At 49.8% G+C, this 19,827-nt stretch overlaps 1 protein-coding gene across 2 annotated transcripts in view; it reads left to right on the plus strand.

The window, feature by feature from the left end:
- Positions 1-19,827, plus strand: part of Prkar1b (protein kinase cAMP-dependent type I regulatory subunit beta) — a 117,711-nt gene that overhangs the window by 55,026 nt on the left and 42,858 nt on the right. For both annotated transcript variants that reach the window (XM_032886484.1, XM_032886483.1), the window contains exons 5-6: positions 17,010-17,071; positions 18,097-18,143. In XM_032886484.1, the coding sequence (XP_032742375.1) occupies positions 17,010-17,071; positions 18,097-18,143 (109 nt within the window). The remainder of the gene's footprint in view (positions 1-17,009; positions 17,072-18,096; positions 18,144-19,827) is intronic.

Genomic DNA, 19,827 nt, shown 5'->3' on the forward strand with positions numbered 1-19,827 from the left:
ATCTATCTGTCCACATTAGACGTAAGTGCCCCTGCCTGCTGTGACCACAGAGAGACACTTTGCTTCAGTGACTACACTTGTGGTGACCACGTGGCCTGGGGTTTGCAGGGCCTCCTTTCTCTCGAGTTGGTAACGTGTACACCTATCATGGGCTGCAGAAGGCAGCCAGCGTCCAGCCCCGCTCACGCGAGCTCAGATGAGCCACTGGGGAGTTTGGATGATGGCGACTTGTTGACATCTGTCTGGTTCATGGAAGGAACAAAAGGCAACACTGGGGAGGGGACAGTGAGGCTTAGTGGTGGCCAGGACAACTGTGCCCTTTCAGGTGAACCGTCCCATTTTATAGCTGAAGATCTGGCCCAAGGGCTGGAACAGCTTCGTCCCGGTCATTAGCCCCCTGGTAGAGAAGCCAACTTTAGCCTGAGGTGCTGTGGTGTCAGGTGCGCTTGGCTTGCACTGGCAGCCCCAGGGTTTACTCTCCTTCTTTTGGCCCAGAATGCCTGCCAACACCCCCCCGCCCCACATCTCCAGGCAGCCTAATCGGAACTCAGCCAGCTAGTTCCTTTCTTTCCTCCAAGACTGATATCCCGGAAGAAGAAAGATTCTTGGGAGGTGACCTCTGTTGAACCGCAGAGGCTGGCTGCTGGTGGCCTCTCACCTTGCTGACCACGTGGGACCTTTTCCGCTTGGCTCTGTCCGCGGGACCTCTTGGTCTGTGGCGAGCAATGAGATTTCCAGCCCCAGCCACGCTCCAGTGTATGAGACGCTGGACTCAGTGCCTTTGACACCACCACCATCTCTGGTGGACCAAATCTCAGAGTCCAGACACGGCTTCTGGGGCTCTCTGAGTCAAGAAGCCATACGGCTCAAACTACCATTCATAAGGTGTGGGCCTGGTGATGGGGCCTATGGTGTTTTTTATGAATGAATGAATGAATGAATGAATGAATGAAGGAGTGAATGATGACTGGAAGGGCACCTGCTCTTTGGTTTCTACCATTGTTTAGCTGTTGAGTTTACACGGTGGGAAGTACGAGTTCCTATTCAGGCCTCTCATCCAACATAGTGCCTGCCTAGTGAGTATCACCAGGGTTGGGTATGGGCTGGGCAGGGCTCCCCCTGGTGGTTGAACTTTAATCTCCACCTGTTCTCCCTTTCCTACCCTGGAGCCTGCAGGGCTGACTTGAGCCAGGGGCTCAATCTAGGTGGAGTGAGTCCTTCAATGTCTGTCCCACCCAGGGAATGTTGCTACTGTTCTTAGGAAGGGTGAGGCCACCGGAGGGGTCCCATGCTGTGGTATGGGGTTTGGTCCTGAGGGCGGCAGGCTGTCCTTACCCTCTTCATGGGTGACCTTGTGCCATGATGTAAACCAGATGGTCTCATCTTCATTGCCTTTCTGCTGGGTCCCAGCCCAGCACAAACCCAAGTTTCTAGTGGGGGTTGTTACCCATTCTCAGCCTCAACTCTCTCATCTGTAAAACACTGAGGTACAGGGCTGAGGTCACAATATGCAAAGGCAAGTATGGGGCATGCCCAGCACTCATGTGAAGGAAGGGCTGGGCGTGGAGGCTTGCGCCAGTACTGGGGAGGCAGAGACTAGAGTTCCCAGGGCTTGCTGGCAGGCCAGTCCAGCAGAAGCGATTGCCCCAGGCAAGCGAGGTTAGAAAGGGTGGAAACTCACTAATGATTGATTCACTTTCTTTAAAGGATAGCAGGTCTGTTTGTTTGGGATGTCTATTTTCTCTTGAATTTTGGTTCTTGGAGTAAAGGCATTATTACCGGGTGCAGACAAGCTTGGTGCATTTGACCTTAGTTTCTAAGTTTCTGGGCAGAGAGTTGTGGGTAATATTCCTTCATCATCCTTACCGTTCCAATGTCACGATAGCCATTCCTTCTGTTCTGATGGGAGAAATGTATGTCTTCTCCCTAGCTTTTGTTCTCCGTTCCCCCACCCTCCACCCCACTGGCTTTGGAAACTTGTGAGTTCCTAAGAAAGGAGCATTGGAGGAAAGAAAGTAAGCTTTCTTGAGCATCCTGGAAATGAAGCAGACGAATGCTTCAAGTCCTTTGTCCATCTCAGGGGAGCAGGGATGTGTTCCTCCGAGGATGAGGAGGAAGTGTGTTGCAATGAGCTCATCCCTGGCAGCAACAGGATGGTACACAGTTTGCTTCATCTTCAATGATTTTTCTCTACTAATTCCCTATTTCCTATTTTTTGGTTTTGCTTTTTTTTTTTTTTTTTTTAATTTCTGGTACTAGAACTGAATCAAGCATTCTAGACAAGCACTCCACCTTCAGTCATGCCCCTCACTGGGAGATCTGAAGGATTCTAGGCAGGGCTCTATTACTGAGCCACACCCCTGCCCCTCACTGGGGGATTCTAGGCAGGTGCTCTACCACTGAGCCACGCCCCCAGCCCCTCTCTGGGGGATTCTAGGCAGGGGCTCTACCACTGAGCCACGCCCCCAGCCCCTCACTGGGGGATTCTAGGCAGGGGCTCTACCACTGAGCCACGCCCCCAGCCCCTCACTGGGGGATTCTAGGCAGGGGCTCTACCACTGAGCCATGCCCCAGCCCCTCACTGGGGGATTCTAGGCAGGGGCTCTACCACTGAGCCATGCCCTAGCCCCTCACTGGGGGATTCTGGGTAAGTATGCTACTGCTGCACTATCTCCCCAGCTCTCTTTTTATTTTGAACTTTGAGATAGACTCTGTAAGTTGCCCAGGTTGTCTATAAACTCACTCAGGCCTCAAGCTGGCCTGAACTTACACTCCATCTGCCTCAGCCTCTTGAGTAGCTTTAAAGCCAAACCAAACCTCTTCTTTCTCTGGTTGCTTTGGATCTGGTTCATTTTATGGTCACTCCCCAAAGCTACTGACCCCAGGTCTTTTCTATCACACACTGCCAATCCCCTTCCATGTGTAGATTCTCCCGTGCTTCACACACCTGACAAAGGTTTACTTTAAGCTGGGAGGTGATAGCATATACCTTTAAATCCCAGCACTCAGGAGGCAGAGGAAGGATGATTTCTTTGAGTTTAAGGCCAGCCTGGTCTATAGAGAAATTCTATCTCAACCTCTGTCCCCCAAAAGTTGTCCTTTAGTTTTCACTTGGTTTCTAATTATTTTCATGTCATCTAGATCCTCCTTCCCCCTTCTCTTCCTCCTAGTTTTTGACTTATTGAAACAGGGTCCTCATTTTGTAGCCCAAGCTGTCCCAGAAATCGCTATATACCCAAGAGTAGCTTTGCTCTCACCACAATCTTCCTACTTCAGACTTACAGGGTCACCATGCCTTATTTTGGCTTCTCCTCCTTTGGCCCTGTGTTGTTTAGAAGTTGTTTAGAGGGGTTGGGGATTTAGCTCAGTGGTAGAGCGCTTGCCTAGCAAGCGCAGGCCCTGGGTTCGGTCCCCAGCTCTGAAAAAAAAAAAAAAAAAAATTAGAAGTTGTTTAGAACTGCCAGCACTTCTAGAATGCTGGGTTTTTCCCAGCATTCCAGTTTCCATTTTACCTCCGCCGTGACCTAACGGTGCCCATGGCGTGCTTTGCAGCCTGCGTTTACTCAGGTGTGTTTTATGGCCTGGGATGTGGCCTTGACTGTTTCATGGGAGCTGCCTGCCTCTCTGCCGTGTGAAGATACGGTCCATAAACGTCCATTAGCTAGTTGGCAGGCAGCAAGGCCCGCTCACCTGTGTCCTCGCTCATCTCCCGCCAGTTCTTACTTAGCTGGTTTTTCCAGTGGCTGGGGAAAGGGTATTATCAACCACCGCAGGGCACTGCCTGCCTGCATATCTGTCAGATTTTACTTTGCAGTCGTGTGTGTGTGTGTGTGTGTGTGTGTGTGTGTGTGTGTGTGTACACTTGTGTGTGTACATTTATTTGTACAGGTGTGTATGTGCACACACACACACATACACACACACACACACACACACACACACACACACACACACATATGCAGAGACCAAAAGACAACCTCGGATGTCCCTCAGGCTGTCCACCTTGAGTTTTGAGACCGGGTCTCTCAGTGGCCTGGAATATTCTCAGGCTAGAATATCTGACCAGAGAGTTTCACAGATCTGTCTGTTTCTTCCTCCCTACCACGGAGTATGTTCCACCACACCCAGATTTTGTTTTAATATTGGAGGATTGACTCTGGGTTTGAACTCACATCCTTATGCTTTCAAGGCATGCAATGGTTTGCCAACGGAGCCCCCAACCCCACCGCTTTAATTTAATAGACACATGCCATTCTCCACAAAGGTCCCTCTATAGAGCTTTTTTTTTTTTTTTTTTTTTTCCGGAGCTGGGGACCGAACCCAGGGCCTTGCGCCATAGGCAAGCGCTCTACCACTGAGCTAAATCCCCAACCCTCTGTAGAGCTTCTTAATAAGATGCCATGTGTCCCATCACTTTCTTTAATTGTCCAAGCCCAACTGTTGAGCATGTGTTAGTTTTGACATAGCTCTGACAAATCCCTGGTGGGAACAGCGGATGGGAGAAAATGCCTACTTGGGCTCATGGTTTTGGTCCGTGGCTGCTAGCTCTGTTGGTTTTAGGCCTGTGACAAGGCAGAATGTCACGAAGTAAAGATGCTCACTCCAAATCAGCAGAAAGGGGAAAGGTATGGATGCACAGAGTATCTCTTCATGGCAAATCTCCTGCATCCTACATCCTTCAACTAGGCCCTGCCTCCAACTCTCCACCACATCCCAGTAATGCTGTCATATTGTTACTGGAGTTGTGAGGAATCAAAAACCCAGTCCCAAGAGCCCTAAGAAGACAGGCTTCACTACCCAACCTCAAAAGATCAATCACACAAGTAGAAGAAGCCCCATTCAAGACTGAGGCACTGCTTGGCTGTAGGGTACTTGCCTAGCATGCATAAAGGCCTGTGTTCCATTCTTTGTATGGCCAACCAACCACCAGCCAGCCAGCCAGCCACCTAACCAACTAACCACCCATCCACCCAACCATCCATCCATCCAGTCAGCCAGCCAGCCAGCCACCCACCCAACCAACTAACCACCCATCCACCCAACCACCCATCCACCCAACCATCCATCCATCCATCCATCCATCCAGCTAGCCAGCCAGCCAACCAACCAAACCATGTACTTACTTCCCTACCAACCAACCAACTAACAAAACCACCTACCTACCTACCTCCTACCAGCCAACCAACCAACCAGAAGCCTTAGAAAGAGGAACACAAAGATTGTTCCCTCCCCAAGTCCACCTTTGATCTGCCTCACTTCTGCTTCCCGAGTACTAGGATTAAAGGCATATTCCAACACTGCCCAGCTGAGGTTTTAGGTTTTAATAGAAGATAAGAGGTTTGCATAGCCAAGTAGTCCTGGGCAAGATGTGGTCCCAACCATCATCATTGTCCTGCCTGCAAGTCCCTTCTGTAAGGTGGTCTGTGGTCTGACAAATAGTAGTGGAAAAATCTCTTCCTGAGAGACAAGGTCCCTGTCTGGCTGGTACCAGATTTCAGCTAGTTCCTTCTCCAAGTATGAGATCCCTGGGAGGATATTCCAATTCCTTGGGCACCATTGCTTTCATGATAGTTACAGGGCAAGGCGGAATGTCTCTTGGCAGGGTCATCATTCCAGCGAAGCCAGGTGTCATATTCTGAGTGCATCATGGGATTCTCTCATAATGAAGTCAGAGCCATCCGTCATGAGCCAATCACCTCTCAGTGGCAAGCTTTTCTAGGGATACATTGAATCCAAAGCATAAGTGGGTGTTTTAAGTTATCATGGCTACATTAGCACCCTGACAGAAGCAAGCTCCTGTGGTTCTGGGGCTAAGGATTACTGGTTTAAAGTTCGTCTTCAGGCTCCTCAGCGTGCATTTGCAAATTCAGAAGGTCGTGTGGGCTGGACATCCATAGACAGCATGTACACTGGTGACGCTGAGTGGAAGCCACAGTGACAAAGAGGTACATCCAATCCCCTACCTCCTAAAGCCTAAATCCACAATGGGCTGTGCCTCTTGCAACCGTACTAATGCATCCCTACTCTGAATCTTGGAACTCGTGAACTTCGAACTTCACAGTCTGGGTGCCAGAGCTAGCCACCTGGCCCAGAACAATGTGAAGAGATCCAAGTGAGCTCACGGGCAGTCTTCCAGGACAAGCAGCCTTGCCCCACACCACAATGCACAAACAACCAGGGCCGAGTTATTACTGCCTCCACAGAAATATTTGGAAATACAACGAGCTCCCACCTAAACAGTGAGAGATCCTAAACACAAGCCGGGACATCATCTGTTGCTCTGACCAGCAGCTGAAGGCCACTTGGGCTGGGATGGCCAGTGTAAGACAGACTGACACCAAGGGGCCTGGGAGTCTGCGTGCTTCCTGTCTACATAGCATTGACTGAAAGTGCAGATCAGAATAGCAGAGAGTCCTTCTGTTTGGGTCTTTCAGGGCGCTTGCCAAGAAAATGAGACGTCAGCTGCCTCCCCTCCCCTTCTTTAGCCTCACCACCAGAAACATCAGTGAGAATACGTGAACAAATTTTCTGCACATAGTAGGAGCTTTTGTAGACGGTCTGTTTCCATTGCTCATAATTTCTGTCTGTTTGTGTCAATTCACTTTCTGCAGACAGGCATGGTGCTGCTTTGAGGTTCTGTTCACTGACCAGAGTCAGGGAGTGAGCTCATGCCTTTACTCTGACCCCGCCCCAACCAAAGGTTCAAACATTTGTTTTTCTAAGCTATTCTGTAGACTGACAAGTCTCAGCCCCTTACTGGGGGATTCTAGGCAGGGGCTCTACCACTGAGGCACACTCCCAGCCCCTCACTGGGGGATTCTAGGCAGGGGCTCTACCACTGAGCCACACCCCAGCCCCTCACTGGGGAATTCTAGGCAGGGGCTCTACCACTGAGCCACACCCCAGCCCCTCACTGGGGGATTCTAGGCAGGGGCTCTACCACTGAGCCACACCCAGCCCCTCACTGGGGGATTCTGGGCAAGTGCTCTACCATTGAGCCACGCCCCAGCTCCTCACTAGGGATTCTAGGTAGATGCTATATGATTGGACAGTCTTTTAGCATTATTTTTACTTATATTGAGACAAGATCTCAGTAATTCACTCGGCTGGCCTTTAACTTGCTCTATAGATCTGACAGTCATTGAACTCATAGTCCTCATGCCTCAGTCTCTCATATATTTGTGATTATAAGGCTATATCACAAGGCCTGGATTGGTTTAATTTTTTTCTAATTAAGAATTGTGTTTTAAAGCTGAGTAGTAGTGACACACATTCCTGGTCTTTAGAGTGGGTTCCAGGAGAGCCAGGGCTACACATAAAAACCCTATCTTGAAAAATAAATTTTGGGGTTGGGGATTTAGCTCAGTGGTAGAGCGCTTGCCTAGCAAGCACAAGGCCCTGGGTTTGGGTCCCCAGCTCTGAAAAAAAAAAAAAAAAAAAAAGAAAAAAAAAAAAAAAGAAAAATAAATTTTTTTGTTCTTAGGTCTATTTGTTTCATTTTGTGTGTTCGAGTGTTTTGCCTGCATGTTTGTATGTGTGCCACATGTGTACTTGGTGCCCATGGAGGTCAAAAGAGGGTGTAGTGGTTTGAATGAGATTGACCGCCACAGGTTTATACATTTGAATGCATGGTCTCCAGTTGGTGGAACTGTTTGGGAAGGATTAGGAGGTGTGACCTTGGAGGTGGTGTGTCACTGGGAGTGGACTTTGAGGTCTCATGGTGATTTTAATTTGTGTTCTCTGTATCTGTCTGTCTGTCCCCATCCCCTTCTTTGTGCATGTAGATCAAGATGTAAGCTCTCTCTGCCTGCCTGCTGCTATGTTTCCCACAGTGATTGATGGTCACAGATTCTAACCCTCTGAAGCCCCCAATAAACTGTTTTAAAAGTGGCTTTGATCATGGTGTCTTATCACAGCAATAGAAATGAACTAAGGCAGGAGGCATCATATTCCCTGGAACTTGAGTTACGGATGGTTGTGAACTGCCATGTGGGTTCATGAGCCCAGGTCTTCTGTAGGAGTAGCAAGTTTAATCAACCTCTGAGGCATCTTTCCAGCCCCCTAATTATTTTTTTATAAAAAATATTTTTTGAAGTGATAGCACAAAAATGCTGTGTTCCTAGCTTGGTTTGTTCATTATCATGGAGGGTCCTGGGCTTCATCGAACTCTGAGGCCAATGTAATTGTATCTGTCAGGGTTCAGAACTTACAGAATGAATCTCAATCTCTCTCTCTCTCTCTCTCTCTCTCTCTCTCTCTCTCTCTCTCTCTCTCTCTCTCTCTCTGTGAGTGATTTATTAGAATGGCTTACAAGCTGTGGTCCAGCTAGTCCAACACTGGCTGTCTACCAATGGGAGGCCCAAGAATCTAGTAGTTGTTCAGTCCATGAGGCTAGATGTTTTAGCTAAGCTACAGTATACATTAGAATCCTGAAGAGGTAGGCTCTAATGCCAATGAAGGAATGGACTTGCTAACAAGAATGAGGTCAAGCAGGCAAAGAGACCAAGCTTCCTTCTTCCATGCCCTCTATATAGGCTGCCCTCCAGAAGCTGTGGCCCAGATTAAAAGTGGATCATTCCACCTTAAAAAAAATCCAGATTAAAAGTGGATTTTCCTGGAGAGATGGCTCAGAGGTTAGGAGCACTGACTGCTCTTCCAGAGGTCCTGAGTTCAAATCCCAGAAACCACTAAGTGGCTCACAACCATCTGTAATGGGATCCGGTGCCCTCTTCTAGTGTCTGAAGACAGCTACATTGTATTCTTGTAAATAAAATAAATAAGCCTTAAAATAAAAAAGTGGGTCTTTCAACTTCAAATTATTTAATTAAGAAAACAACCCCTCATAAGTGTGCCCAGCTAGTAAATTACAGATGTGGTCAAGTTGACAGTAGCCATCATGGTTATTGTGCTATAAAATTTACAACATTCCCCTTTTTCTTTCCAACCTGGAGGAGCCTCTCTGTTGTGTGTATGTGCAGTGCATGTCGCATGTGTGTACAGATTAGTGTGTGCCCATGTGGAAGCCAGGGGAGGATAGTGTGTGTCCTGCTCTGTTATTATTTAATTCCCTCCACACAGAAGCTCTCAGTGAATCTGGAGCTGGGCTGGCAGTCAGCCGACCCCAGTGATCCTTCTATTTCATGCACACAGAGCTGGGGGTTGTTTATGTGCGTGCTAGGGATTCGAGCTCAAGTCTTCGTTCTTGCACAGCAAATGCTCTTACCTACTGAGCCATCTCCCTAATACCCTCAAGGTCCTTTCAAATTTCAGAAATGCTGTTAAGTGTTGATGGATATGGGGCCTGGCCTTCCTGACCCCTGCATCCATTGACCCTGGCTTAGATGGGTACAGTCATGGATACAAGTCCAAAATGCACATTGATTGGTTGTTAGGCTCTCTGAGATCGTTTTTATTGGCTCCATAGACTTCCCCCCTCCCCTTTCTCCTGAGGGGGTACTCCTGGTCCTAGGAAGGAGGCAGGACTTGTTTGAATAAGTTGCTGGAGGTGAGGAGGGGATGTTTACCTGGTGGCTGCCTCCAGCCTGTGGGCTGCAGGCTGTTAGCAATGTGTGCTGATAAGGAATACAGCTCCTGGGGTTTGAGGGCACAGTGAGCCATGGCTACATTTTATACCTTAGGTTTAAATGAAATTGCTAGAAGGAATAGCTCACAAAATTTGGGCATAGCCAGACCCATGGTTGTGACCCTTCAGGGAACAGCAGGACCTGGAGCAAATGCTTACCTTTGTGTTGAGTGAATGACTCACACACAGCAGTGTGTCTGTGGGTGCTGGTCACGTCCACTCTGCCTGCACTGTTCACTCAGAACAGTGTCGGACCCCTCATCTTGTTGTCTGTAAAATGGTGGTCTTAGAGCCCTAGCAGTGAAGTTAAGTGGGAGACTATTAAAAAGTTTCCCTCGGGTAGGAGTCCAAGCCTCTCTTTCTTTGTTCCCTGAGCTACAGAGCCACACCATTGTGCTTAGGAGTGACTTTCACTATTGAATGCCCAGCCCTGGCTGACAGGATCTTTGCCAAGGTTTGCAGTCCTGTTTCTTCCTGCCCTGCTTCTCACCAACTTATCTCAGTTCTTATGGGGTCCTCACACACTGGCATCAATGTGTGTATGTGTATATGTATGTATGTGTATATATGTATATATATGTGTGTGCATGTGTGTACATATGTGCATACATGTCCTTACGTGTGGGGGGGGCTATGTGTGTCTGAACATGTGGAGGCTAGACATCAACCTTGGACATTGTTTCTTAAGAGCCTTTCATTTGGTTCTTTGAGACAGGCACGGGGTTAGCTAGGCTGTCTGGCCAGCCTGCCCCAAGGATGCTCCCATGCCTCCATGAAATTATAAGCAGGAGCCAGACATGGGTTCTTGAAAGCACTTTATGCCTGAGCCATCTTCCCATTTCCCTGGCATCCTCTTCAGAGGTTGGAAGGACAGTAGAGGCCGAAACAGGGCTTTGGAAAGTGACTTCAGGCAGGGGATTCCTGAGCCCATCCTGACTTGAGCTGACAGTGCCCAGGTCTGTTGGGTGAGGAAATGAGCTGTTCTGAGACTCACAAGACAGGATGTAGCCGAGACGGTCCCATCTTGTGCCTCCTGTGGCTTGGGCCTGATGCAGGATCTGTTCTTCAGGGTTGAAGGGCTTTACCAGCTGCCCAACTCTGAGCACAGGCGGCCAGGCATGGCACATGCAGATTGTGGAAGTGGGTCGGGCACACTGGACTAGTGTCAGGATGTTGGCTTTGCACAAGCCCTTGGTTTCTGCCCTGTGTATTAAGGGTTTGGAGTCTGAACTGCATCCACGTAGATGTGTTCTGAAACTTTAGAGTTGTGATTTTGCCTGGGCGGGGGTGGGCTATGCTTTAAAAATATTAACTGGGTGTGGTGGTATGTGTCTTTTAGTCTAGTACTAGACTTGGCCAGCTGAGGCAGGGGGATCAAGAGTTCAAAGCTAGCTTGATCTATAAAGTGAGAGACCGTTCGTACAACAAAACAAAGCAACCACACACACGTTGAGATCCTCCAGTGTATCAACAAGAGTAGACATGACATTCTCCAACAGGGAACTGGGCGACTCTAAAGAAATATACATAAATTCATAAATTACATGTGGAACATCAGTAATACAATAAGGGGGTTGGAGAAATGGCTCAGTTGGTAAAGCTCTCGCCATGCAAGCCAGGGGACCTGATTTTGGATCCCCCAACTCTCACATAAAAGCCAGTCTATGATCCTACAACTGGGGAGGAAGAAATAGAAGCTCCTTGGGCCTCTCTGCTCCTCACGCCCACTGTAGCACATATACACCTGGGTACACTTGAACACACACACACACACACACACACACACACACACACACACACCACACTTACACAAATGACATGTGAGATGTGAGTCTGGCTTTGCCTAGCCCTTTTCTACCTGAGGCGGCTGTGTGTAGTATCACGGCATGCTTGTTTCACTATTTATTTGATTTTATGTATTTTATATTTATTTATGTGTTTATTTTGAGACGGAGTCTCTCTGTATAGCTCTGGCTGTATTGGAACTCACTTTGTAGACCAGGCTGGCCTCCGACTCACAGAGCTGGCAATTCTCTGCCCCTCCAAGCGCTAGAATTGTGTTTCTTTTTTTTTTTTTTCTTTTTTTCAGAGCTGGGGACCGAACCCAGGGCCTTGCATTTGCTAGGCAAGCGCTCTACCACTGAGCTAAATCCCCAACCCCGTGTTTCATTTTTAAGACTGTGTTTCTCTATCGGTAATCCTTTCCCCCACTGATAACGTTATAAACATCTCTTGTCCCTTATCACATATATCGCTGGTTCTTCAGAAGATTTTTTTATTTTTATTGTTCATTATCCGTGTGTATGTGTGAGTACAGGTGCCTAAGAGGCCAGATGAGGGGATCAGATCCTCTGGAGCTGGAGCTACAGGTCGGTCGTGAACCACCTGAGATGAGCAGAAGGAACCGAACTTAGGTCCTCTGTAAGCCCAGCAAGCGCTCTTAGCTGCAGAGTGTTTCTGTGGCCCTGTCTACAGAATTATGGCCACACATTATTCTTTTTAGCAATGCTGTGATGGAAAAAATTTGTGTGTGTGTGTGTGTGTGTGTGTGTGTGTGTGTGTGAGACAGCGTCTCATTATGAAGTCCTAACTGACTTTGAGTTCACAGAGATGCACCTGCCCTTAATCCCCAATTCTGGGACTAAAGGTGTATGTCACCACGCTTGGCCCAGGACCATAATTTTCAGCCCACCAGACTCTGCACTGTGGGCTCCTGTCTAAAGAGTGCCCCTGTATCTATCACTGGACACCTTTCCACGTCCTTGAATCACAGGGCTTCCTAATGTGGAGATAACGGGCCCAAGGCAAGCAGTACCACAGCTTTTCCTTTTCTGTGTGTATATCGAGAAAGGCTGCACCATGCCCACCCCATCTATCCATGAACCTGAACCCATCCATCTGCTCACCCCCCTATCCATTCACTCATCCACTCACATGTTCATTTATCTGTATGTCTGTCTATTCACTCTTTCTTCCATCACCTGTCCACACACCCATCCACTCATCCATCCATTCATTCTTTCATCCCTTCGCCCATCTACTCGTCTACCCACACTTTCATTCAATTGGCCTTCCATCCATTCATCCCCCCCTCCAACCTGGCCTGTCCCTATTTGTCAGTCCATCCTCTCCATCCCTTTGTCCACGTAGACTGAGAAAGCACCAGAGCTGAGGTGCTGGAGGAGGAAAAGACATTGGTGAGGACCAATGGCCTAAGTAAAGGCTCTCAAAAGGTTTGTGCTCTTGGCCACAGGGGAGGCCAGGGGAGAGCCGCCAGCTTACCCAAGTGGAAGCAGAGTTCATTACCACTCCCAACTCTGTGAGGACAGGTGGCCAAAAAGGCTCAGGGCAGTGCCAGGCTCTCAGTGCCTTTGGTGGTGATCTCATGGGCTTGTCTTCCCTGTCCGCTTGACCAGTGGCCACCCCGGAGCCCATCCCAGCCACTGCTGCATTGTGAGCGGCCAGCATTGTGGAAAGAGAGGGTGGATTGATCAGGTTTCCAAATGGGAGGCTGTTTATGATTTCTGCCTGTGGCTTCAGTTGAACCCTCTGGAGGTGACTTCCGGATCAGTGTGGAAAACCGTTTTTCTTCTTAGAGGCTGAGGAGTCCAGTGCCTTTTTATGCCATTAAGTGCTAAGAGAGGGAGGGGGAGGGATTAGGTTTGTCTGGAGTTGGAAGGAGGCCGGAGGAGTGGGTAGAGCCCAGGACCTGGGCTTGTTGAATCTTCTCAAGGGGTGTCAGGTTTCTCAGAAGGAAACCTGCCTTCTAAGCCTCTGTGGTAAGTGAGACCCAGCCTGGCTCCTCAGGTGGCATTTTTGGTGACTCCATGTCCCCAGTTTGTTTCTGTGATGGCCGTGCAGCTAAGCCGGGGGGGGGGCACTGTTGTGCTTGCAGATATATGTGGGGCCCTTCAATAATGTCCCACAGAAGGCTGTGCCCAGTAAGCCTACTTTGGTGAGTGCAAACATCTGTGACTGACATTGAGAGCCAGACCCCTCAGTTTGGGGACTGTTTGCCCAGAAAACATTTTCAGTCGCTCTCACCTTGGCCAAGCCAGGCAAAAGTGCATGTGGAAGCAAGCCCATACAGTAGGGAGATGCGATCGTATTTATCTGCCCTCATCTGGGGAGCTCTGGAATGTTCACTGTGGCCCACTCTGTAATTGCATAAACATGGGAATATCTGGAAAGTCCTCAGGGTAGGGAGGGATGAATGAAAGGAGGCTAGGACCACAAACAAAGTCACCAGAAGCTGCCCCAGCTTGCTCACGCCTGTAAGCCCAGCTCTAGAAGGCTGAGGTGGGAGGAGCATTATGAGTTCAGGGCTAGCCTGGGCTACAGAATAAGGCCAAAGAAAGTTGCCAGATTGGTGCATTTTCACCTAGATAAGAGAGAGAACAGAGATGCACAAGACAGTCGCAGGCCTCCTGTGGGAATGCTCAGGCAGGGAGTGACAACCCAGGGCAGCACATCAGTCTCTTAGGATCAGGAAGGTGGACCTGCATCTTCCAGACCCAATAGCATCTCTGAAAAGAGTGTCTGAAGCCAGGGGGTGGCACAGGGTGGGCAGGCGAGAAGTACACAGGATCTGTTTCATTTCTTACACACACACACACACACACACACACACACACACACACACACACACACACACACCCCTTGGAGAGATGGCTCAGTGGGGAACATGCTTGTTGGACAAGTGTGGGGACCTGAGCCCTAACTCCCAAACCCAAGGGCAGTACCATGTCCTTGTAATCTCAGCCCCAGAGAGGCAGAGACAGGAAGATATTTGGAGCTTACTGGCCAGGATCTAGGTTCAGTGAGAGAGAGATCTAGTCTCAAAAACCAAGGTGGAGTGAGGCTCTGTGGGTAAGACTCCTTGCTGGGTCAACAGGAAGATCTGAGTTCGAATCCCTGGCATCCTCAGAACAAGCTCGGCGTGACTGCACACATGCCTATAACCTCAGTGCTATGGTGGCAGACACAGGTGTAAGGCAGAGGGAGAGAGCAGGACACCGTCTATCCCCTGGTCTCCACATATGTGCAAAGGTACCTGTGTGCAGACCCACACATACATGTGTCTATACTGTACACATCACACCACATACATTTACACATATCAGAAAGTGACTTAGAAATAGACTATCACCCTTTGCCTCCACATGTACTCACAGACACATGCATGCTCGAGCATGCGTGCACACACACACATACACACACACACACACACACACACACACACATCACCACCATTATGAGAGCTGAGGGTTATTATTTTAGCATGGGAGGAAGGAACAAAAAGGTCATTTCTTAAAGACCTGCTCTTTCTCAGACCCTTGTTCTGTGGTTTTGAGGAGATGCAGCCAGGCTGGGATAGTTCCTGCAGATGCTAGAGATAGTACGGCCAAGAAATACCCTTGTCAGAAGACGGCCATCCAGAGCTGGCCCGAGACCTGCCCACACCTCCCCCATGTGACTGCCTTCCTCCCAGCGAGCACAGAAAACTAAGAACCAGGACATTAGAGCTCTGAGAAGCCCGTTCGAATAGAGAGAGGATGGGTCTTCTTTACCTCCCCTCACCTTTTCAGGTCCCCCCTCCACGACAGCTTTTCTTTTGCCGACTAGTCCCTTTTCTATTTCGGTTGTCTTTTATGACTTTGGTGACTGATTCGTGTCATAGAACCCTATCCTTACGGGAGCATGGCTGAGGGCTCATCCACAGGAGCATGGGCAACTTACCAGTGGCTAAACCACCGATGACAATCTTCTCCTATCAACCAGTAACTATCTGTAAAGCCTCGGGGAGGGGTGGGGCCTCACGAGCCTCTCCCAGTAACTATACACTGTATCAATCCTCAGGAAGGGGTTGGGGCCTCATCAGCCCCTCCCCCAGCAACCATTAACTGAGAATCCTCAGCAAGGGGCGTGGCCTAGTGTTTTTCCTTTCTCCGTGATGGGATGTTGACCAGGCTGATCTCCCAGGTCTTGTAAAGAATTATTCATATTCTCTGAATGCTGGACCCAGAGCACAGAACAGTCTGGATTTTTTGTATTTTGTGTTTTCTTCCCAGATAGCTTTGTGTATTCTCCAGCCAGAGAGAGGGCCCTTGAGTTCTTCGGAGGCTTGCCTGATTTGTCAATCTCTGTCCACTCCCGTTTTAAGCATTCAGGGCAGACAGGCAAGCGCCCCATGTTTCCAGGCACGAACACCCCCTGACTGGGGGTTCTATACTTGGACCTTAACCTCCAGCATCACAGCCTCCTGTCCTGGGGAGCCAGGAGCCCCAGAGACAGGTAGGTCTCTGATGGTGGCTGCTACATTTCAGGAGAATGGATGGGCATTTCGGACTGTGTTCTAATGAGTGTGCTGGTGAGATGGCACATCTGGGACAAATGTGGCCATGTCGCATGTCCCTACTATTTCTGGTGACTCTAATAGGCCAGCCCTCCTCACTCCCCTTGGCTTCTGTCCAACAGCCTATTTCACACCTACATTTAGAAGATGAAGCCACCAGGCCTGAGGGTTGGCATAGAGACCACTTTGGGTTCCCCAGCTTTGGGAGCTTTGGGGGGTCCACATATCCTAGCCCACCTCTGTCCTGCAAATCTGGGTGCTGACTGATGTCTCACTTCTTTACATTTTTGGACTACTTGGGAATTAAACCTAGGGCTTCTCACATGTTAGGCAAGTGCTCTACCATTAAGCTACATCCCCCGTCCTGCTGGGGAGAGAACTATGAACACTCCTATGACTGTAAATATTTTCCTTCAGAAGGGGAAAAAAGAGGGAGGGGAGAAGCCAGAAAAATCCACATAATCAGGTTTGATGGCCACGTCCCAAACAAATTGTGTTTATTGGCATGAGAAGTGCTCATAACCGACTGTGACTTATTCTCCCAACCGGATTGTAAAAACAGTGCCCATTAAAGTCATTCCTTTCTTGTAAGAAGCCAGGCAGGGCCTGGGGATGTGACTCAACTGATAGAGTGCTAGCTTAGGATTCAGCAAGCCCTGGGTTGAATCTCTTGCACCCCATAAAGCCAGGGCAGTGGCTATAATCTCAGCACTGGAGAGGTGGAGGCAGGAGGGTCAGAAGTTAAGGTCATTCTCAGCTACACGGTTTGAGGCCAGCTGGGCTACGTGACCCACTGTCCCGAGAAAGCAAAACAAACAGACAAGAAAGCCAAACAAGCAGGATGTGCCTGTTGTCTGTGTACAGAGTGCCCATGTGGCTCTTCACGGCACGGCTGGCGAAGGCCTCAGTTCCTCTTTTAACTTGGAGGGGCTCTTTTCCCCAAGGCCTGCAGACTGAATCCTGAGAGGCTAAGAGGTTGCGAATGGACGGGACTGGGTATATGTTGTGGGAAGCAGGTTTACTTGGACTGGCGTCTGCTACAGACAGCTCTTCTCTGTGTTTGTCTTTTAGCGACATATTCGATGCCATGTTTCCTGTCACCCACATCGATGGGGAAACAGTCATACAGCAAGGTATGTTCCCAACTCCATCCAGATGCTTGTCATCGGTCCTGACCCACCTAAGAAACTGCCAGGGGTGATGGGTACTCGAGAGGCTGAGACAGGTGGATTGTCTTGAGTTCAAGGCCGGTCTGGGCTAGAGTGTGAGACTCTTCACCGAGAGGGGGTGGGAAGGAGGGAGAGGAGAGGAGGGAGGGGGAGGGAGAGGAGAGGGGAGAGAGAGAGAGAGAGAGAGAGAGAGAGAGAGAGAGAGAGAGAGGGAGAGAGGTAGAGAGGGGGAGGAGGGAGAGAGAGAGGGAGGGGGGAGGAGGGGAGAGGAGGAGGAGGGGGGAGAGAGAGAGAGAGAGAGAGAGAGAGAGAGAGAGAGGGGAGAGGGAGAGATGGAGAGAGGGAGAGAGGGGAGGAGGGGAGAGAGAGAGGGAGAGAGGAGGAGGAGGGAGAGAGAGAGGAGGAAGAGGGAGAGAGAGGGGGGGTGAGAGGGAGAGAGGGAGAAAGGGAGAGAGGGAGAGAGGGAGAGAGAGAAAGAGATATTAGGGAAACTTTCGTGAGTTTGAGGCCAGCCTAGCCTACACAGTGAGTCCCAACCCAGCCATGGCCACCTAGCCTACATAGGGAGAGACCCTCCCTGCCTCAGAACAAACGGGAGAAGGGGAAGGCAGGCAGGGAGAGGAGGAGGAGAGGAGAGAAAAGAAACTAATGAAACACAGCACAAGAGGTAACATTAATCTGTTATCCCAGCCATCCAAGAAGCAGCGGGGAGGTGGATTTTGAGTTCAAGACCAACTGGAAGAACTTAATGAGCGAAGAGGGTGCTGAGCGTACGGCCCCTATGTAGATAGAGCCTTTGCCTTGTGTGCCAGAGACTCTGGATTCACTTCCAGCATGAGAATGGCTGCGGTGCTCCATGCCCCGGAACTGGCACCTAGGGCAGGTATACTCGGCACACATAGTTACAAGGGTCCTTTGCCAGATAACCAAGACTCTCTAACCCATTTCGTTTCACATTTTACATCTGCGGTCTCTTTGTTTTGTTGTAGGGAACGAAGGAGATAATTTCTACGTGATTGACCAAGGAGAAGTAGACGTGAGTGTCTCCCCATCATGGTTTTTGAACAACAGGTCCTCTCTGCATGCTTGGCTTGAAGACTTTACACAGCTTAGCACCAGGTCTCACGAATGCAAACTGACAACATTTCTTTCTGAATAGATTCCTAAAGTCTTTTTGTTTGTTTGTTTATGGGACTAGGGATGGAACTCAGGGCTTTTAGCACTTAGGTGGGTGTTCCCTCACGTAAACACCAGCCCCTCACTGGGGGATTCTAGGCAGGGGCTCTACCACTGAGCCATGCCCCCAGCCCCTCACTGGGGGATTCTAGGCAGGGGCTCTACCACTGAGCCACACCCCAGCCCCTCACTGGGGATTCTAGGCAGGAACTTTAATGCTGAGCCACACGGAGCCCCCAGTCTTATTTCAATTGTTTTATTCAAGAACATTTTGTCTAAATGATAGCATAAGACTATGAAAGCCCAGTTTGGAAGGAGAGCTGTGTCAGGCAGGTGCAGGCCCAGTGGGGTTCTTTGTTGCTTTCTCAGGGGTTCTGCGTGGAAAGCAGCCTACGGTGTTCTCTTCGGCTAGGTCCCGCCTGCAAACGCTGCAGACTTACAGTGGGTGTTCGTGATTGCCACATGGGCAGTAGCTTCCATGTTTGTAGACCCTAGAGGTACTGATGTGACATGGGGTGACGGCCAGCTTTTGTGCCAGCATGCACCCAAGCTTCAGCAAGAGACCTTCAGGACAGAAGACTCACATGTTTATAGAGCATCCCCTTCCCACCCCCACTCTGTCAATCACTATAATGTTCGAAGTATCCTCTCTAGAGACCCCACCTGGTGCTTTCGGCTCCATGACTACCCCTGGCCAAGCCCCCAGTGTCCTCTGACTTGAATGGCACTAATGTCCCTATGTCTGGCTCTCACTGTCAAAACATGTTTCCCTAGCTGAGGGTTTTGCTTCCTATCCAAATCCCCTATGGCTTTGTCTCTCACTTCGTAGCCCAGGCTACCTTCAAGCTCATGGTAGTTTTCTTACATCATCCTCCCAAGCAGTGGGATGACACTCGTGGTCTCTCTCTGAATCAGTCTGGGGCCTCCTCTTGCCTCTGGGAGTCTGACCTGCTGTTGGGCTGCCACTGGGCCTGGGCTGGTATCGTCCTGATGGGTGTCCCCTCACTTCCTCTGCTTCTCCCTTTAGTGTCATACTCTGTGTCAGCTCTTCAGGGTGGGTGTCGGCAGGTGTACCACATGCCCTGCCCTGCTTATTTGGGAGCTATTTCTGTCATCCATTTCTTTAAGGTCTGTCCCCAGACAGAACAGAGGACATGGACAGTGTAGCCCCAGAACATTTCAGGGCCCTTAGCATTGCGGGTCAATTCCTAAGCTAGCCCCAGGGTTGTTGCTGGGCTGCGGCTCAGCTTAGCCTCAGCTTCTAATTAGCCATAGTTTGTGCCCCACCTGCCCCGGGGGACTTGCTGTGCCCTCCTCACCTCGGAGGTGTCCAGGCCACACCCTGCCTGGTGCCCCGGGGTTAGGCGAGCTATTTTGGGCCTGGCCTCTGCTCCTGAGCCTATGTCCAGCCGGCTATTTCTGGGAAAATCCTTTTCTGATTTCCCCAGCAGTCCAACTTTGTCCCACAATGCATTTCTGGGAACCACACTGGCCCACCTGCTTCCGGAGCCACCACATAGGAAGTGAGTCACCCCGGCGTCCCG

The sequence above is a fragment of the Rattus rattus genome, chromosome 16 (genome assembly GCF_011064425.1).
Source record: "Rattus rattus isolate New Zealand chromosome 16, Rrattus_CSIRO_v1, whole genome shotgun sequence".
Classification (NCBI taxonomy): domain Eukaryota; kingdom Metazoa; phylum Chordata; class Mammalia; order Rodentia; family Muridae; genus Rattus; species Rattus rattus.